The 21,317-nt window shown below is 39.4% G+C and overlaps 2 protein-coding genes across 3 annotated transcripts in view; one reads left to right on the plus strand and one right to left on the minus strand.

The window, feature by feature from the left end:
• ZZZ3 (zinc finger ZZ-type containing 3) overlaps positions 1-2,384 on the plus strand; it is a 57,676-nt gene extending 55,292 nt beyond the window's left edge. For both annotated transcript variants that reach the window (XM_054165605.1, XM_054165606.1), the window contains exons 12-13: positions 1,170-1,270; positions 1,624-2,384. In XM_054165605.1, the coding sequence (XP_054021580.1) occupies positions 1,170-1,270; positions 1,624-1,768 (246 nt within the window). In that variant the 3' untranslated portion in view covers positions 1,769-2,384. The remainder of the gene's footprint in view (positions 1-1,169; positions 1,271-1,623) is intronic.
• Positions 2,385-5,796: 3,412 nt separating this feature from the next.
• The window catches only part of AK5 (adenylate kinase 5), a 90,527-nt gene continuing 75,006 nt past the window's right edge, over positions 5,797-21,317 (minus strand). The window contains exons 11-14 of the mRNA XM_054165607.1: positions 18,775-18,938; positions 17,657-17,773; positions 13,002-13,175; positions 5,797-6,272 (exon numbers count right to left, since the gene is read on the minus strand). Coding sequence (XP_054021582.1) covers positions 6,162-6,272; positions 13,002-13,175; positions 17,657-17,773; positions 18,775-18,938 — 566 coding nt within the window. The 3' untranslated portion in view covers positions 5,797-6,161. The remainder of the gene's footprint in view (positions 6,273-13,001; positions 13,176-17,656; positions 17,774-18,774; positions 18,939-21,317) is intronic.

Below are 21,317 nucleotides of genomic sequence, written 5' to 3' on the forward strand. Positions count from 1 at the left end.
ACAGAAATGAAGGTCAAGGGTTTCCACTGTGTTAGTTCTCAAATTAAGATAACTGGAACCAATTTTGTGTGTGTGTGTGTGTGATTTAGCATTATTCTGAATTTTATGTTTTCATAAACATAATGAGTATGAGTATGCTTAGTCCCTCCTCATTATCAGTCCTCAAACTCTGAAAGCCATCTGTGCAATGAAGTGATACAGCTGTGGCAAAGCTGTTCATAAGGTGTAAAGTATTTGAAACACTGAATGGATTAGTTGTGGCCAGAAGTGAGCTGCTTTGTGAGTGGTTTTCACTGTAAGAGAATTTCAGGTTCTGAAGGATAAGCACAGGCTTGTTTCTCCTATTTTTTTCCTGCCTCTGAAACGCTCTTGACATTTTTGAAAGTTCCCCTGGCTGTGAAGTCCCATTTTCCACATTCCCTATATTTTATCAAACAGTTTTGCATTTCTGCCCTTCTTCTCTACCATTGTGAATTTTTCATCCAGTGTTGGCATTTCAGTTGTGCTTTGTTTCCTCTTCTTCATGCCATACTTTTCTCAGCTGCTGTTGTGTTCTCCCTGATTTTTCTGAGGGGATTAGTTCTTGTCTTTCTCAGCTTTAGTTTTAGACTTCTACTCCCTTCCTGAAGATGCTGTCCCACTTTCTGCCCAGCCACCTGGCTTTTAGTTCCAGCCCCACTTACATAAAATATTGTTACATTTCCTGAATTTGAAAGTGCATTATCAGTCTGAAATCTGCAGCCCATCAACAGGCTCCCAGAAATCTCTACTGGTCAAGTCTTACTGCTTTCATCTGCTATGGAAAGTGCATGTATATTTAGATATTTCATATGGTTGGTTTTAAGCTACAGCCATGTGAGGTTAAGCAGTGACTGTAGGCCGGACTGGGTCTGTTTTTGTTGAGCAGGAGGATAATGTCAATATGGAGCATTTAGGGAAGTGGAAAGAGAAAAGAAAGATTGATCAGTCCTCATGAGGGCCTGTCGTAGAGTACAAGGACTTCATTATCCATGAATACATTATGGTCTGTGGTGAGACAAAATCAGTTGTGTGGGCCAGCAGTGACCAACCTACATAGGTGTAGTTCCATAGGGTGTTCCAGTGTGTACTGTTGGTAATGCAAGTGGCTGCAGCTGCTCTTTTTTTAATGCTCTTCCTTCTGCTTCCAGTGTGACAACTGTGGAACTGAACCTATCCAGGGTGTTCGGTGGCACTGCCAAGACTGCCCTCAAGAAATGTCCTTGGATTTCTGTGACTCTTGTTCTGACTGGTGAGCAGCACATGCTTCTACTTACTTGTCACTAGATTCGATCTCTCTATGTGGCTTAATTGCTGTATATGTTTGAAATGTTTGCCCCAGAATAGGGGACACATTCTGTGTTGGGTCAAGTGGAAAATACCTGAGCATATATTTGTGGGAGATATATTCTGTAAGCGTATTTTGAATGCATACAATTTGTTTTGGTTCTTTTTAATAGTGGACAGATACATTTGGTACTGTTAAATAGTGATAATCAATTTATATCAAATTTGGTAGGTAGGAATGGTAATATTATTGCTGTTTGTGAAAGTTAAGGAAAAATATTTGACTTTTAAACTGTTATCTTTTTCTTTCCCTTGCAGTCTGCATGAAACAGAGATTCATAAGGAAGATCATCAGTTAGAACCTATTTACAGAGCAGAGACATTTTTAGACAGAGACTACTGCATGTCCCAGGGCACCAGTTACAATTATCTTGACCCAAACTACTTTCCAGCAAATAGATGACATGGGAAGCAGATCTACCATCTTGGGCTTACTATCTTCTTTGAAAAATAACAATGGCACCATTGTTAATTCTGTGCACATTTTGGAAAGACTCTGCTTTCCCTGAAATGTCACTCAGAGCATGACAGCTTCCTGGGTGTACTTGTCAAACTACAGCTTTGAGCTGTCATGGTTCTAGATCACTGAACAGCAGCTGAACATTCCTAGTGTGCAGAAGGTTTCACTGGGAGACTTTTCTTTCACCACATTAGTCATTTTTAGGTGGTGAGTCTAAACACAAAAGAAAAACATACAAAAGGGTGAGCCAGAAATGAGAGCACACATTAAAGATAGAGTAAATTCCAAAGGCTTTGAAGAACTTGGTGATAATGAGATCCAGAGGAGATGAAGTATTTATATAAAAACAGTTTAGTAGCTTGCAGTTTTGTTGTGAAATAGTTTTCAGCACAGTAACTGACTTCTTTAGGCAAGGTTTTAACCAATGACAGTGTTTGCTTCTAGGATGTACTCTAAAAACTGCTCACTGTCTCAGTGATGGTTGGTTACAGGCCTTTATTAAATTGGAGCTGCTTAATCACATCAACTTTCAATTTTTATTTTTTTTTTTTATTTTTTTTTTTAATTTTTTTTTTTTTTTAAAACCACGATGAACTATTATTTACCAACAGTGAAGCACTACAGGGGGCAACTGTGGCATTGCTTCCTTAACCAGCTCATGGTGTGTGAATGTTATAAAATTGTCACTCAGATATATTTTTTAAATGTAATGTTATATAAAATGATCGTGTGATGTGTACAAAATATGGTGAAAAGTGCCAGTGGTAGTAACTGTGTAAAGTCTCTAATACTCAACATTAACTCCTTGAAAATAAAATACACAGCCTTCTGCCTCTGTATTTGGAGTTGTTCGTGCAACTCATCAAAGAAAACTGCCTAATATAAATCATATATATGGTAATAATTTTTCCTCTTTTGTAGTCTGCACAAGATCCATGAAAGATTGTATTTTTATTACTATTTAAACAGTGATTAAATTTAGCCTGAGCAGTGAGCAAGGGTTCACATGCATTCTTTTATACTGCTGGATTTTGTTGTGCATCATTTAAAACATTTTGTATGTTTCTTCTTATCTGTGTATACAGTATGTTCTTAAATAATGTTCAATTGTCAGGAGAACTGTGAGAAATAAACTATGTGGATACAGTCTGTTTATATATAGAATGCTTGCTGTGACTTCCTTTCTGTGTAGTTCTGACTTTTTAATCAAGATGGAAAACATTAAAAGGACATTTTAATACTCACTATGCAGACCTGCAAGATGCCCAGCGCCTTCCTCTGCTGTCCATTTCAATGGGAACTGATGGTGCTCAGCGCCCACTCAAACATGCTTCGCCTTTTGCAGGATTAGCATCTTAGTTTTCTCATCTCTCACGCCTAGACTGTTCCTTTTCAGGCAGCAGGAAAGTCAGATTTTACTAGCCTTGGTGCACTGTATACCATTGACTGAGGAGCTTTGTAATTATTGTGACATATTTTACTTAATATATTTTCTATTGAACTGTATAGCTTGTGATTGAGAAACACTTGATTATTTTATAACTGTAATAGACTTCCAGTTGCTTTGAAACTTGAACACTAAAGAGTCATTACGTAGAAGAGAAACTAATTTGATTTAAAAAGTTGGCAATAAGGATAATTGGCTGGCTGTACCTAATAACTTCAATGATAAACTCATCAGTATTAAGTTTTGCAATAACTTTAGGTGTACTTATTTTTTGCTTCAGAGAAAAAACTAATTTTACCTATTTAATCTGTTTAGAAGTTAATACAGTACAGTTACTAAAACACTGAGCAAGTATCATATGTATACATATCTCACCTGTCTAGTATACTTAGACAACTTTAATGAAATTCACATAGTGTATTTTAGTTTTTAATTGGAAAATACTGCTCTGAGAGGCTCTGATACTGTAAAAAATGTGCTTGACACATCATTCATGCTGTTGATAGGAAGGTAGACTTGATGAAGGTGTGATATCAGGGAGAGAATCTGTGGTACTATTTATTTTCTGCTCATAGCCTGAACAAAGTCGTGGAAGAAAATAGCAAAAATACATCAGTGAAAATACTCAGTCATCAATTTAGGATAGCTTGGGAAGGACAAAAAGCCATGGTCTAATTTGGATAAGATTGGAAACAGAAAGAGAATTTTGAGTCTGAGTCACCCAAGAAATAAGTGTCTTGGATAAATCCTCTTTTTATTGAATATGTATAAATATTTATATTTCCATATGCATGCATATACAGCTAGTTCTCTTGCATACACTATAAACATAGGCAAATAGATATCTAATGCACATACACCAAATCAAGCATGGGATTATTTTTTTTTTTGTTTCATTCCACAGAAAAGGCTAGAGAAAAAGGAGAAAGAAAATTAAACTGAAACTGTATGTTAAATAATTTTTGTAATTTGACTTTTTCTAAAAAAACCCAACAAAGTTAACAGCTGATTGTTGCTTTTGTTCCCATCCTGCACAGTGTGATATTCCACACTTTAGACTTACACTGTAATTAGAAGTAATTTTTAAAAGTACTCCAGAAAACCTACCCAGAAGAATGTGCAACTTCATGATAACTCCAGAATATTTTACTTTTGGGGGGGACAAATACCACACCAGATGGCTGCTAATGCTCCTAGGCTCCGTTTAGAAAACCCTGCCTTCTGGAGCTGACGCATTCTGAAAGTCTCTTGCTTAAAGCTGTGGTACTGCAGATGTTACTGGCAGTTAATGGCACTGGTCTGGAGCTGGAGAAGCACTTCCTAGAGCATCAAAGGTAAAATGTAGGCTATACAAGGACCCAGGAAAGAAGGAACATCCAGCATATGAAGGATAAGAGCGTATCTAAAACAGTCCCTTAAAATAATTGAAATATCAGTTACAGGGCAAATGCCAAGGAAGAAAAAGAAAACAGAAGAATCTGCCCTGAATGAAAAAAGGACATACTATGTAAGCATGCTGATTTGAGCTATATTTTCAAGTCATGTCATGTACTGTGCTTTAAAAAGGATTAAACCCACCTATACTGTAACAGAAATCATTACTCCTCATTTTTGTACATGTTTTATTTGTCTTATGTCTTCATTACAAGAAAGGTAACTTAAAAAATACAAATCTGCTGCATAAAGTACAACTTTTGACAGTAAGAACAATCATGCAACCCACTTCAACTGTGAATTCACCCAGTAGTTTCTGTAAGAGGATGCAATTACTTTACAGGAATGGCAGACAGCTTTTGTTTAGCTATGAGAATACCAAAGAAACTCCACAATATTTTGGTTAACCTAAAGGAAATGTGATTGGATTTTTACAGTTTTTTGCAGGTGTTATGGATAAATGGCTTATTTGAAATGAGAGTCACGCAATGAGAGTCAAATAATCCCTGGCATTTTCTTTTTGCTTTTTCCTCCCCTTCATTCTTTCTCACCCACCAAAGTTTTGTTGATGCCAGTACAAGACAACAGATGATGATCAGAATTTTGCACTTGAAATACTTCAAAAGTATGACTTGTAAAAGTATCTTGATACATTCGGGTGCATATTCAACTTTATATGTAGACTTTAATTAACATAGTGAAACTGTTCTTAATAGGGATAATTACTGGATTGCACATTCAACTATACAATACAATCATCATCTAATCTCACAAAACTGAGAAGTTGTATTTTATAATATCCTACAACTCCCAGCAGAAGACAAGGCTCTGAAAAATGGTGTCTGCTCCACAGTAATGGATTGACAGACTTTCAAAATACTCAACCACATCTTCATATTCCATTTATTTTTCTCCTTCTCCTTCTAACAGTGTTCTGGGGCCATGTGAAAAGTTAACTTCTCACTTGACTAATTCCATCTCTCTTACAGCTGCTTGTAACAGAGAACAGATTTTAGTCACTAAAGCCCAAGAACAAGCTATGTGACACCACAAAAATTAATACTGTTAATTCAAAGAAAATAGTCAATGAGAAAACTATGCAGCAATCTTAACATGCCAAATGCTGAATGATGTGGTTGAAGAGCTCACTGCTGTCACTGCTGGCCAGGCACTGTCTTAATTTCCATCAGACATGAGATCATGAAATAGAAATCAGCTGCTGTTCACCATGCTGCTTTTAACCCATGAAGAGCAAACAACCAACAAAACAATATACAATTCTTAGTGCAGAGTTAGCATACAGACCACTTTGGTGGAACAGAGAAAAAGGATTTCACCTAGAATAACATACCACATGCACAAACTCCAGATACCTCTCAAGAAAGCAGTATTGCTTTGAACAGCATTTCAACAGTGACTGTCAAGTGCACATGAGGTGAGGTTGTGTACACACCATTACTGCGTTTCTGTTGAAAAAGAACATGCTGCCTCTTCCTTTTGCAGGAAAGAGTCAATTGTCTTGCAGACTTCCAGAAAAACATCCTCCTGTGTTCCTTCTGCATCAATCTGTGAAGCAGGCAAAAGACCATTAGTTTCAACTCGGTTATGAAGAATTATCTCAGAATCTAAACACTGGAACAAAAAAAAGGTCCAATATGAAATAAAAGTCACTCTGTTTAATGTCATAAGCATTCTAATGCAGAGGAGCAGCCTCCATAAACCAGACTATTTGCTGTGTTTCCACAGCTTTGTGTGAGAAGGTTCTGTGGCAAAGTACATTGATCAAATTACTTTTCTAAGTACTCATCTTTTAAAGTAAAATTACACTTTCGATATACAGAACAGTTTCCAAAGATTTTTTTCAGAAACTTTTAATATTTAATACCCTCCACAAGAAAGCTACTAGAATAACTTCAATATCCTACTGCTAATGAGATTGGATTAATTTATTCCTTGTAATCTACTGTATCAGCATGTAGTGACTGACCTGAAAGCTTTACAATGGCAGTAACTCAGCCAGGTTATGTGTTTCTGTGCATTTGTATTTGCAAGCCTGCTCAATTTGTCCTGGTTTTATGACAACCTTTGGGGAACACATGTTTTATAGTGGCCCTGGTTTTAATTGAGGAAATTATTTTCTTTAACACTCCAAAGATTCTGTTTCAGTAAGAGGCTGTCCAAACTGTTAAGTTACTTTTCATGAGTGGACTTCAACAAAACCAAGACCAATTTATTCTATGCTGAAGAAGAGAGAGCTGCATTTTAGCAAAGAGGAATGATGTTTGTAGCCAGAATTCTGTAAGTCCTCTAGAAAACATAAAGTAGCACTAAGCTTTTCTGAGCAATGAATTCATGTTGATCCCAAGCATGGATTGCCATGCGTATTATCACTTGAGGGATATCTTGAATTACTTGATAGCTGTCTTTTGCCTTCACAGTAGCGACAGAAAGCCTTCATCCTGGCTGCGTAAACCACACAGACTGCAGCTGCTGATTATCAGCTCCTCTCAAATGTCTGGTGAGAGTCTTGGTTCTCTGCTCAAAAGCAAGCTTCCTCTCTGCTTCTCCAGGCTTAGTCTTTCATGCATGCATGGCATGGGGGTTGCATATATTTAAGCAGACACATATCAGCTTTACTAAAGCCTGTTTATTTGAGCTGTGCTGCATACTGATCTCCAAGTTTCTGACTAGAATGCCAGACACTTGTAATGTTTGAAAGAGGCATTCCTGACCACCATACATTCTGCCACCTCTTCGTTCTGTTGGAGAATACAAGTTTCAAACTCAAAATAATGTATTTTTGAAATAGGCCATGAATTCCTCTCAGATACAATCTTGGCTTGCAGCCAGCTCCTGTACAGTCTGACTGCACTCAATGTGCTTTTAAGTCCCTCAATGCTAAGTTTTGTGTGGGAGTCAGCAGCTGCTCCTTTCAGAGATCCAGCAAGGGATTGCATTCACTCTCCATAGCTTGGTTTTGCTCTTGGTGGCCTCCACAGAAACTGCAAAGTTTGGTCCCCTGTTGCATCATGTGGGAAGTGCTGGCCCATCCAGCCCATCTACCTCCACACACAACTGTTCCAGCACTGGAAATGGCCAGCCTGGACAACCTTTAAGGAGCTGTACCTGACCAGACTGCTTGAACTCAGAGCAAGGGTATCTTACAGTCTGAGCTCAACTACTCTGTGCTTTCATGGCAACCTTGCTTCCCTTGCTCTCTCCCTCATGCTGGTGTATGCCCCTTGTCCAACTGCAATAGGCCCTGCTAAAAAGATTATCCCCATCTTTCTTATATGCCTCCTTGAAGCACCTAAAAGCTGCAATAAAGGCTCTCCCTGGAGCCTTTGCCAGGCTGAACAACTCTGAGTCTCTATGCCTTTTCTCATAGGAAAGGAGCTCTTGCTCTCTGACAATTGTGGTCTGCTCTGGACCCACTCCAACAGCTCCATGTTGTTCTTTGTGCTGAGGACTCCGAAGATGGATACATTACTACAGGTGAAGTTTCACTTGAGCAGAGGGAGAAAATCACTTTCCTTGACCTGCTGGTCCTACTTCTGATGCAGCCCAGGATACAATTGCAATATCTTCTGGGCTGTGAGTGCTCATTGCCAGCTGATGTCCAGCTTTTCACTCACCAGTAGCCCCAAGTCCTTCCTCACAACTCTGGTCTCAAGCCCATCATGTCCCAGCCTGTAATGATACCGAGGATTGCCCCAACCTGTATGTAGGGTCTTGCACTTGGCCTCATTGAATCTTATAAAGTTCACACAGATGCACTTCTGAAGCTCACCCAGGTCCCTCTGGATGGCATCCTGTCACTCAAGTATATCAACTGCACCAATCAGCTTGCTGTAATCTGTGAGCTTGTTGAGGGTGCGTTCAGTCCCACTGTCTTGTATCATTGTTGAAAATATTAAAGAGCAGTGGTCCCAGTACAGACCCATGAGGGACACCACTTCTCACTGATTTCCATCTTGACATCAAGCTGATGTTCACTACCCTCCAGATGCAACCATCCAATCAATTCCTCATCCACCAAACAGTCTACCCATCCAATCAATACCTCTCTAATTCTGAGAGAAGGATGTCATGGGGTACTTTACAGAAGTCCAGATAGATGACATCGATAGCTCCATCCTTGTTCACTGATGTAATCACTCCATCATATAAGGTTGGTCAGTAGGTTGGTCAGGCAGGGCTTGCTCTTGGAGAAGCCACACTAGTCATCTCAAATCACATCCCTGTCCTCCATGTACCTTAAAAGCAGCTTCTAGGAGAATCTGCTCCATGACCTTCTGAGGCACAGAGTTGAGGCTGAGAGGTCAGCAGTTCCTGAGGTCCTCCTTTCTCCACCTTTTAAAATGCCATTTCTAGCCCTTTCTGAAACAAGGGCTACATGTCTTTCGGAAGCTTTCCATGCCATGAATAAAGGGTTTAAGAGGGGGGTACTTACTAATACCAAAGAGAAAAGTGGAATGGTATACCATTCTGGACCAAATGGCTATCTTCCCAGTTACATAAGAGCTTGTTTTGTCTGTCTCAGAGGCCAAGACACTTATTTTCATACAGCTATCTCACAGGAAACACTTTACACAGGGTGAAGGCCACAGCCATTTCAAAACTCCCTTGTCTTAGCAGACATTTTCATTACCTGTTTATTCCATAAATATATCTGCACTGGCTAACTGATCTAACCTAATCAGCATTGCTTATTGCCATTGGCATTTTAGCAACCTTTTCTACAACTAGGACTGATACTCTAGTCTAGATCTAGACAGTTTTGATGAATAATTAGATCTGTAAGCATGGCGATTGCTACCCTTTATGACTGGCTGGAATGCTGACTTCCTAACAGGCGCAGTAAAATATGGATGTGTGTGACTAATAACAGCCCCAGTGCTTCACACACTAGCATCCTAAATAACGAAGGTCCAATTCATAAAACTAACTTAACATGGTGCCACAAAACTAACTCAACGTGACAATAATTCACAGCTTTCATAGCTTTCACAGCTAGTACCACACTAATTCAATGATGCTCTCTGCAGCACCAGGAGAGAAACCTCTGTATTGCTCTTGCTCAGATCGTAACAAACCTCATAAATTAGGACTGTTTTCAAGGTTATTCAAGGCTATTGTTGCCTCACAAAAGCAAGATCCAGATGCAGTTTTCCATGCTACTTTCAATTTTGAAATGTCACAATGGCTTTAGGTAGCTTCAAATGCATCAAAATATAAAAAGCTCATTTTTAAAAATGACTGCAGCAATCATCTCCATAGTACAATGTTGCTCCTTTTGGCATTAAAATCAGTAAATTAAGTTTTCTGCCATCAAATCACCATTTGTTGTATGCTTTGTACACTGCCAGTGAAAAACCTGACTGTCTATAGAGAGGATGGCTGAGGACCACCTTTTCAGAAAGACAGACTGCGACTCTGGAATAAACTTACTAGTTAGAAATTGTTTACCGAACATCCATCAAGCTCAGCTATGTAGTCACCAACATTCATATCTTTGTCATCAAAAAGAGTGTTAAACACCTCTCTGAGACAATGCAGGACCTGGTTCTCAGTGAAATAGATCAAGCTGTCTGGAAATGCAGCTGAAACATGCTGCCCAAATACGTTTACATTTGGTATGAATTTACTGCTGTGTTTGTCTACAATCCCTTGCTAATGTTCCCGATGTATCCTTGTAGATTGATGTTTCATCTAATGGGTCACAAGCCACGAAGTGGAGTGACAGTGTTTGTTCCCCATCTACTTATCTACCAGGGTTAATGATTCTCTGACAACCAGTCAAAAGATGGAAATAAATGGCACACCTGCTATCACTATTACCATTGAGTATCACTTCTCTAATGGCAGAAGGACATTTCCCTCTCTCCAGAGACACTCCTAACAGCATCAGCATGAGAAGGCTCAGAAATGGAAGACTGAGAGAGTGGGTGGTGGCTTGTTCTTTCATAATGGTTATGGAAAACGTTTGTGATAAGAATCTAGTAAATACTGCTTACTCATCATGTGGCTTCAGATGATTTTAGGAAATAAGCAACAGTAGAATAACATGGGGGGGGACGGACGACCAAAACCAAATTAGAAATAAAAATAAAAATTAAATTAGTTGAACTTTACTGTAGTTTCCATAACGTGTGATCTGAAATAGTGAAGGGTTTTGAGCATCCTTGAAAATTCTCTGCTCTGGCCTGCCTACCTTATTTGTTATATTCACACCCTTCTTCCTTAGATGACTTTGAATAGGGAATTTGTATTTAAGACACTAACTGAGTGTCTTATGTCAGATAAGTAGGACCAGTTTTGTCTTGTTTGACAGCTAATGCACTGCTCTTCTCTATTACTTATTACCCTTCTACATACTGTCACTTGAAAAAAGCTTTAAAGGATGAGTCAGGTATTAAAAACAATCAGTCTTTGTTCCTCTTTTTCTTCTCAGTTGGCAGAAGGCTACATACCATATGCCCAATTCAAGGGTATTTCCAGTTAGCCACATTAAAACACAAGTATGTACCTACTAAATGTTAAGACACATTTTTCTGTCCAGCTGCCTTGGAAACCACTGAGAAACCACTTTCAGTCCTTGCATTTCCAGTATGAGGCCTTCGTTTAAGAGCACCTACTTGCTGCCCTTAGTGGCTGGTGGGTGTTCTGTAACTGAATATGAAAGAATTTATAGAATATGAAACTACTTTCCCAAAACATGATTTAAAAAAAAAAAATAAATAAAAAGAAAGAAACATTTTGAACATATGATTACAGCTACTTTACCTCCCAGAACATGGTTTAGAAACTTAATGCTTTAGCTGCCAGCACTGGCCAGTGCTGGAGAGTAAAAAAAACACATTACTGAATGAAGAGATTCTCCAGGCTGAAAACATGTGGTGTTATAATTAAAATCAGGAAGAAAAATATTAAACTATGCTAGTCTGCCTCTAGATCTTCTGTGTATCTATAGGATATCACAAAAAACCAAAAAGCACATTTGAGGCCCCACAAAAAAAGCTGCAGTCCGAAGTATTACTGATAGTTTTCCTGCTTTCCACCTGAACTTCCTTTTTTGTTTCAGTTGGAGAACATCAGAGTGGCTGTTAATGTCAATGCTTAGCAGTCTGTAAAATATGTCGCTATAAATAAGAAACTAACCCTGTGTCCTGGGAATTCCAAAATTTCTCTCCGCTTTCTTCAACACATGCAACCCAAATATATTCACTGCTAAAATAGTTTTAAAACTGTAAACCTAAATGTCTTCTTTTTCTTGTTTTCCCACATAGCTAGCAGTTACACATTTTGTGTTATCTAGCTCTCTTTGTTTCAAAACAGCTGTCAATCAAGACTTCAATTGTGGTTTTTTTCATTGTAAAAGTATTGAGTATAATTTCTCCCAGGACTATGTAATTTACTCTATTCTCAGGTCAGGATATCTGTGCAGAAATTAGTTGCATATTTCTCTTCTAGGAACTTTGCAGAGAAGGAAGTTTTGCGATTTTGATTTGCATGTTTGCTACATGCAAATTTATTGTATTTATTATTGGATTCTTTCCCTTTTAGGACAAGAAGCATGAAGGATCAGCAGGACTGTGTATTTAGCTGAACATAAGGTACAGATTGCCATGACAGAACAGGGAAACATATAAAAAGAAATATAAACATCTTATGTAAAGGAGTTTATAGCTGTACTAGCATAGACATCAGCTAATTGCACAGATGGAATTTTTTCTTGCTTTTAAGTAAACTATTGACTAGATAATAAAAAAAATTGCTTTAAATATCACATGCTGAGCAGGTGCAAACAGAGGTAATGCATTGAAATTAATACAACTATGTCATTTATTCAAGCAGAAAGATCTGTCCTGTCTGCAAGTCTGTTTTATTTAGGCTATAACTGTCAGTTTTGTACATTTAACTAAAAGGGTTTGGATTACCATAATCTTTTATCCTAATTCTCAAAGCCCTTATAGAGAAATAAATCCTAATACTTAAAGAAAAGCTTTCTAGCATTAATGTTGAATAAGAGATTCTGTAGAGATGAGGTAGTGATTCAGGACATGTTCCCAGATTCAAGATAAATCTGTGGGTTTATTCCCTCAGATTGTACTGTGAAACTCAGAAGTCTGTAGAAGTTGCAAACAAACCAGGGAAGTGTAAGATAAAACAAACCGGAAAGTGCAGAAATTTATAATACAGTTCATAAATGGTATGATGCCAGTATTTTCCAAATATTGATCACATAATGAAAGTAAAAAGCAATAGTATAATTTAAAAGGTCGAGCATTTTACCTTGCATAACCGTGTCTTCCTTTCATAGTATGCAATCACAGGTTTTGATGCTTGGTAATAGCTTTCAATTCCTTCCTTGATTGTTTCGGTGCTATCAGAATGCCGACTGCTCTCATTTCCCATCATGGTTTCTTCAGAGCAGTCCAGGCAGAATACAAGTTTTGGTTCCCCAATCTAGAGACAAAGAAAGAAAAAGAATAGATATTCAAACCACTGGCCTGGCAAAATGATTTTGTTTGGATCATTTGAAAAAGAAATGCTACCAAAAGTGTTGTCAAGAAACGTATTGACAAATCCTCTTTGTATTGGTCTATGCAGAAATCATGCTTTCTAACAAACACCTCTTTTGTAGCAGCACAGTTCCCAGTATTCAGGATCAAGGCTGTGCTTGACTGGGCTCTACAAATACATCAAAAAAGGGACTGAGAAATTCTGGTTACTTGGACTAAAGATCATCTGTTCATTATATGAAACTGTTTGATAAAAGGTTGATTCACCCAGCCCTGGACTCATGGAGTATCTGACAGTTATTTTTCTTGCTTTGTTCAGTCTGTGAAAAGTATATTTTTATTCAGGGAGCGACAAACTGTAGCTTAGATTTTCAAGAAGCAACAGAAGAAAATGTCCAAATTAAAGTGCACCCACTTGAAACAGAAATGAGTAGCAACAGACAGGTTCAGGGACACCATCAAATGTTTGTTATTGGATGTATTCATAGGAGTGCATCCCGTGCATTATTTTATATCATGCACTCTTTTATGTCATTATTTGCAGTATAACTAGATCATTACTACCCATAGCATAAAGGAAGGATGTGATATACTCCTGTGCATTTTCAAGTTCCCAGATGCACAGATTGCATTGGGTAGGAAGGGACCCTCAAAGGCCATCTCGTGCAGCCCCCTCCCCGCACAGAGCAGGAACACATTCAGCTAGATCAGGCTGCCCAGGGCCACATCAAGTCTGATTTTGAATGTCTCCAGGGATGTGATTTCGATCACACCCTTGGGCAACCTGTTCCAGTATTTTACCGCTCTTGTTGTAAAGAACTTCCTCCTTATGTCTAACCTAAATCTACCTTGCTCCAGTTTAAAGCCATTCCCCCTGGTTGGTGAATAATTTCCAAATTCTATCAGAAGTTCACCATTTTGTGCTTTTTTTGGCTAGTGCCAAACCACTTGTAAGGGATACTCTGCCTGTTTTAATAAAGAAAATAAATACAGATTCATTTATTTTTATTCCCAAGCCTTGGCAAACTTAGCAAATAATTGTTGCTATCTACATTTAATTGTAGGTTTTGCAGTACTTTGTGGGTGATAACTGGCAAGAAAGAGCAAAAGATTCCTTATTTGAGGAGAGACCCAGAAGTTCTAAACACAACTCCCCATTGTTCTTTCCCTGAGATGCTGAAAAGTAATGTGATAATTTTTCCATGCTGTTATGCAGTAAACCCTCCAATGATCTCAGGTTCTTTCTCATTCCTTCCCTTTCTAGCAGGAGTTTGGAAAGTGAGAAATTCTGAGAAAAGATGACTGTTCTTCACACTAGTGGTCATTACAAATTCATGCTTTTACCATGGCTACAGCAAAGTCTAAATGACTGATATATGGAAATTGCCTTTACTACCTTTGTTTGCAGCCCTCAAAGGAAGAATTATTGTAAAAGTAAATAATTCATATTAGGCCTTCTGCATTTGACTGAGGATGTCTGGATTATATTGACCTTTCTACTACCTTAATGACTTTCTAAGAGACAGCTGAAGCCAAAGGGATTATGTCGGACAGTTCAATGACAGTCCTTTATCCATTCTTTTTTTCCACACAGCTCAGAGAGAATTAATGCTATTAGCAGCGGCAGTACTGAGTTCCAAGATTAAAAAAACCAACAAGGCAGTTTCAGCAGTACAAGAAACTTAGATCAAGAAGTTAAAAAATATGTCAGCTTAATCAATGATTTAAACACATGTCCTTTTTTTGTTTAATTGGACTAGGATGGTGACAAGTTATTTCCTCCCAAAACCACATGAGGAATTTCATGGTCTGTTCTGAATTGTAACAGCATAAACAGGGAATGATTCCTTTCTGTCTGTCGGAGTCATATCATTACCTCGCAGAGACAATATAAAGGAGTCTGTTGATCACAGAATCATAGAATCATAGAATGGTTTGGGTTGGAAGTGACCTCCAAAGGTCATCTAGTCCAATGCCTCTACAGTGACCAGGGACATTCTACATTAAATCAGGCTGCCCAGAGCCTGACCTTAAATATCTCCAAGGATGGAGCCTCAACCACTTCCCTGGGCAACCTGTCTCAGTGTTTCACTACCCTCATGGTAAAGAACTTCCTCCTAATGCCCAACATAAATCTACTCTTCACTAATTTACAACCATTGCCCCTCATCCTAACACTACAGGGTTTTATAATCATCCCCTTTCCAGCCTTCTTGTAGCCCCCCTTCAGGTACTGGAAGGCTTCTATTAGGTCTTCCCAGAACCTTCTCCTCTCCAGGATGAACAACCCCAGCTCCCCCAGCTTGTCCTCATAGGAGAGATGTTCCAGCCTCCTGATCATTTTCATGGCCTGGTAGCATCTTATTTGATAGACTTGGTCTGATTTGCTTTTGACAATCTTAATAGTTCTCTTAAAAATTCAAATTGTTGCTGTTCTCTAGAACTCAAAATGTTACAGAAATGTTATTTTTCCAAGTTAAAAACTACAAAAAGTAAAAGTAATGCCCCTACCAGATATGACAGCAATTTTTACTTCAGCTGTTTGGTTGATATTTTGTTTGTTTGTTTGTTTTCAGATTACTGTTTTCCTGATAAAATTTAGCTTAAACAATGCATGCGATGGAGACATTTGTAGGAATCCATCAAGTGTAACGTATTGGTCTTTATTTTGTCTTATTGGTTATACTCCACCAGCTGATGCAGAACTTACAATTTGTTTTCTACGTCTCACCTAGCTGAAAGATCAAGGAGCAAACAGGGATGTGTGAGTCTCTAGAATTATGGCTAGGTAAAAGCACCTTTCTATGATAGACAGGAATTGGGCAAAACTGGCTGAAGAATAAGCTGTTTCTGCATAGCTAATTCTATTTGGGGCTGTCAACCTTTCAAGCATAAGCACTATTCCCCATGTCTTCTAAGCAGAGCAGCCCTTTGTTAACAACTATAAAGCTTTTCACACATCATCTAGATATGTAGCATTATTCATTTGCACGTTGCAGCCATTAATTAATAAAGCCTGATGTCTACCTCTTTTCCTTCAATTATAATGTAGGAAGAACTTCTCATCACCCTTTAGAAAGAAATGCAAAACATTATCTCAGTAATGACTCATTTTGAAAAACTTCACAGACTTACTGAGCAGCTTAGAGCCCAGGTGAGTTCACACTGAGAACACTGAAGTGGATACGTGGATACACCAGGGATGACATAACACATTCAAAATTATCACTTGGGGTCCTTGTGTTTCACTCCAAATGTCAAAAGTAGCTCAGGATTACAGGATCTTTTGCCACTACACTGTCTACGGGAACTGAAAGAGGCTCTGCTCTTGCATCAAGGCTTGTTTACCTAGTAATGCCTTGATCCAGGGCACTCCAACCTCAAAGTCCTTTATATACTTTGTAGCATACACTAGTGTTCACTGGACATGACACATCTACCTGCCAGAAAAACAGCACGGCTGAAATAGTTCCTCCTACACAAAAAGAAAGAAATCTCCAAGCCCTTTTTAATAGGCTGTGGTGTTGCAGTAAAGGAAGAATCAGATCAACATTTCTGTGCACGACTTCTACAACAAATTCTATTGCTCATTACTTTGTTCAGCTTCTGATGCCTAAATCTTGCCAGGCTTATGTGGGAATCAAATACATAAAGCAGCTAAAGGTTCAGGGAGAAAACAGATGATTCACTGAAGTTTTATTACCTTTCAGACTCATAATAGGGCATTTGTGGAGTGTAAAATGATAGAATAGATACTTAATTATTTCCCCTAGTTCACCACTTTGCTTCTCCTAAACCCTGGCAATTTATTCATAGGGCTTACATGGAGCACTGTTTGTTTGTTTGGGGTTTTTTTCGCAGATTGAGAAATGTACAGCTGAGACTTCTCAGTAGGTCTTAGCACACACTGAGGAAATTGATAACTCTCTGAACTGCCACACAGTCACTTGTGAAATGCTCTTTTTATGGTTATGCCACCTGTTACTCATCATAAAAATTAAATCTGTGTTTTGCTCTTTCAAAGTGGCAGCAAGCTTTAGCAATGGTAAGAGATATTAACTGTGAAGATATATGGACCTACATCAAATACGTGCTTGATATTTTTATGATTAAGTACAGCAGCCACCTGCTGGAAGGAGAAAACTGATTCGAAAACTGATTCTAAAAATTGTTTCTGTGTTATATTCAATTTGGGTAAAATCAGCTTTACGTCTCAGCTTAGAGTCTGTGTAGGTGAGGGCAAAAACTTGAGCTGCTATATTTATGTGGTCCCAAACTTTCAGTTGTGGTCATCATAGTGCTGTTGGATTGGTTCTTTATACATCCCTTTTGCAATCAGCTAAAGATGGAGACTAAAGCAGAAGCAGGAGTACAGTCATATCTTGACAGGAGTTATAACAAAGAGCATAATGATTATATGGTCACCTTGCTCTCAAACTCTTCTGCTTCTTTCAGGTCCTGGGGATACCCATCAATCAGGAATCCTTTTGTGTCCCCTAACTTGGAAACCATGGCTTCCTTTAGTAGCTCTAGAACAATATCCTGCATTGGAAATAAAGATAATAGCTTGGTTAATTAATAAGAAAGATTGATACCTCTGCTACACTGACTTTAGTCCTATATCCTTGAGAACTGTCTTGTTTTCCTAAAAGCAGGTCCTGTTAATGCAGATGTTTTTCTTGTCCTGCAGGTATCAGGGCACCTTATTTTTTCTTCTCTGAAGATCAGCTGTGCTATACAAATCTAGTGTTGCAACCCATCCAAGAGTTAAAGTCCTTTACATACCTGGGAATATTTCATAATTTCAAAATTAATGTTAATACCTGTGAAACGTTAAGAGTACTGCCACAGCATTTTCCACTCTGATTGCATTTTGCTATATCATTGATATATCACATGGAAAGTGATGAGACCATGTCTGACCAAAGACACAGAAGAGCAAAGCAATCAAAACGAAGCCTCAGTACCACTTTTAGTTTTCCCTGAGCAGCACTTCCCAGTATCTTTCATTAACAAACCCATCCTATGATCTAACTGCATTTGCTGAAGACCCACTGTGAGCTGAGGCTGTGGACCTGTGAAAAGTCAAGCCCAGCTGAGAATAACACACTCTGACTTCATAGTCTCCATTAAACTGCAGTCCAGCTGCTCTGGGACGTCAGCCAACTCTGTAGGGAGCTGCCACAGGTATTGTAAATGAGAAGATCTGCCAGGAGGACCAGCTCTGAATCTGAAATGTGAAACTATAAAAGGGACATAAAGTTTCTGGTTCCTGTACTTACTCTTACAATTTGCAATGCACAGCGCAGCATCTCTCTCACTGTATTTCATGACTAATTCATTGCCTGTGTGAGTCTGTAAAGAAATATTGGCATAGAAAGGGGAAAGGAGTACCACACATCTGGCAAGGAGGAAAATTCTCACTCAAGTTGCAGATAAATGTGAATCATCTACTCTAGTGTCTTATGTCCACCCTTTTAAGGAAATCTACCTACCACTGCCTCTTTGTAACCATTAGGGTCTCAAATAAAACTGTTGCTTACACCAGGCACAGGTTCGCCACATTCCATGATGTCTTTGATCAATTTACTTCTCTCTGATAATGATGACAACTCATTTTGGAGAAGGTCACCAGTGGACAGGTGAGTAAATCCGTATTTCTTGGCTAGCTGTTCACACTGGCTACATATGCGAGAGCCAGGCCCACCTTTGTGAGGGAAAAATATCTAGAATTAGAAAAGAATAATGTCTTTTCTCAAACTATATCAACCAAGAAAACTGGAGCAAATTGATAAGACTGCCTATTTTAAAATATACTCAATGCAGTACAACAAGTCATGTACTTCCCCTCTGATTTACTACACTGCTGAATCAAAAATGTGTACCAAAGTCAAGGAGTCACAACAGTTTGCAGTCTCTTGCAGAAGAGAACGTGTTTCAAACCCACCATTACCATGTAAAGGAAAAACATGAAACAGCCAGTGGGGATGGTTATTTGACTCAGTATACATTCAGCTTGATAGCTGCAACAAACAGCAGACTAACATTCACTGCATCCTTGTGGGGAAAATCTTTTGCCCCCTTTGACGGAATGGAAAGATACAGGCAACCTGCCTCTGTTATTTTGGATGCACTAAACTCTTCTGTACCATGGTAAAGGGAAGAGCAAAACATCACTGTGCTTGTCCCTTTTCCCTTTGAGCTGAAAAGCTCTCACATGTGGGCACGTCTGCTGGAAACAGAGCGAAGGAACTGAAGCTGCCAAATGCTGCTGAGGGCTGAGTCGTGCTGCTCTCTAGCTGTAGTACTGCCGTGTTCTTCATGCATATTGCAAGGAAGTGTAAGAGTAAAGTCCCCAGCAACAAAGGGCACGTTTCCCCTGCTCTTCTACATCTGCAGTAGCTGGAAAGCCACCTCTGAAGCATAGATTTGTAAGGGGTGGAAGGGACCTCAAGGATCATCTAGTTCCAACCCCCCTGCCATGGGCAGGGACAGCTCATGGTAGATCAGGTTGCTCAGAGTCACTTCCAGCCTGGCCTTAAAAACCCCCAGGGATGGGGCTTCTTCCACCCCCCTGGACAATCTGTTCCAGTGTCTCACAACCCTCAAGGTGAGGAATTTCTTCCTAACATCCAGTCTGAATCTACCCATTTCTATTTTGTTTCCATTCCCCCTAGTCCTATCACTACATGACACCCTAAAAAGTCCCTCACCAGTTTTCTTGTAGGTCCCTTTAAGATACTGGAAGGCTCCTTGGAGTCTTCTCTTCTCCAGACTGAATAGCCCCAACTCCCTCAGTCTGTCCTCACATGAGAGGTGCTCCAGCCCTCTAGTCGTCCTCGTGGCCCTTCTCTGGACACAATCCAGAACCTCCAGACCCTTCCTGTAATAGGGGCTCCAGAACAGGATGCAGTACTCTAGGTGGGGTCTCACCAGAATGGAGTAGAGGGGGAGAATAACCTCCCTTGACCTGCTGCCTATGCTTCTCTTGATGCAGCCAAGTATGAGATTGGCTTTCTGGGCTGCAAGTGCATATTGGGGGCTCATGTTGAGCTTCTCATCCACCAACATGAGAGCCAATCAACCAGGGGGGTGAAGGGCAGTCTCAGTGTCAACAAGCAGGTTGCTCAGGTGAAGCTGCTCAAGTTGATTTTTGCACAGGCTGAAGGGAAGGCTGGCCCCTCAGCTAACCACAGCTGCAGCTGTGTCTCAAGGAGACAGTGAGAGTAGGACACAAAGGGCAGTGACTCTGGTGAATGCTGTAAACATTCTCCTCTCAGAAGCAGCATCTCAAGCCTCTGTATTCTTCAACTGGATAGATTCTGCCTGTCTTGGATGCCTCTCTGACAAACTTGGGACGCTTCCTAGTTCTGCAGGTACTGACTTTCCCTGTCCCTCAATGAAGCTGGCTCCTTTTCCTTCCTTACTCTGAAGTCCAACCTTGTGAAATACCAAAGCAGCAGCAGCAGCAGCAGCCACCGCAACATGGCTGGAGAGGTAAGCAGTCCACAGAAATTTCTAGAAGCTATTTCTTGGGGATCCTGCTCCTGTGACTGTGAGTTCTAGAACTGCTGGTGGATCTGCCATCTATTTGTCTGTAGCCACTCATACTTATTATTTGTTTTCTTTCAATCAACACTTTTACAAAATAATAATATTCTCATTAAAGCGATAGAAAGACAACCTGCAACCCACATTATCAAGACCATGAGTCTGTGACAAAGGTATTTCTAGCTAAAATTTTAGCACAAATGTGATTCTCGCACCATGGGCTGCTCTTTGTGAAGCTGAAGCAAAAGATTCCAGGTTGCAGTAGGCAAAATCATTCCTTTGATGACCCAGGGTGCTTGGCAGGGTAGGGAAGGCTGAGGGGCTGTGTTGGTGCCATATTGGTGCCAGGGGTGGGGGAAGTTGGGAAAACACATTTCTATTGTGACAATATCACGATTCAGGGAGAAATTTCAAAGCGTGTAGCACCACTTTTTCAATCTTTGAATATATTCAGAAGCTCTGCTTCAGTAGGAGATAATTATATCCTTGTAGGGAGACAATGTTCAAAAATCAAAAGAAGCAAGGTCAAGATTTG

The sequence above is a fragment of the Dryobates pubescens genome, chromosome 11 (genome assembly GCF_014839835.1).
Source record: "Dryobates pubescens isolate bDryPub1 chromosome 11, bDryPub1.pri, whole genome shotgun sequence".
In the NCBI taxonomy this organism is placed as follows: domain Eukaryota; kingdom Metazoa; phylum Chordata; class Aves; order Piciformes; family Picidae; genus Dryobates; species Dryobates pubescens.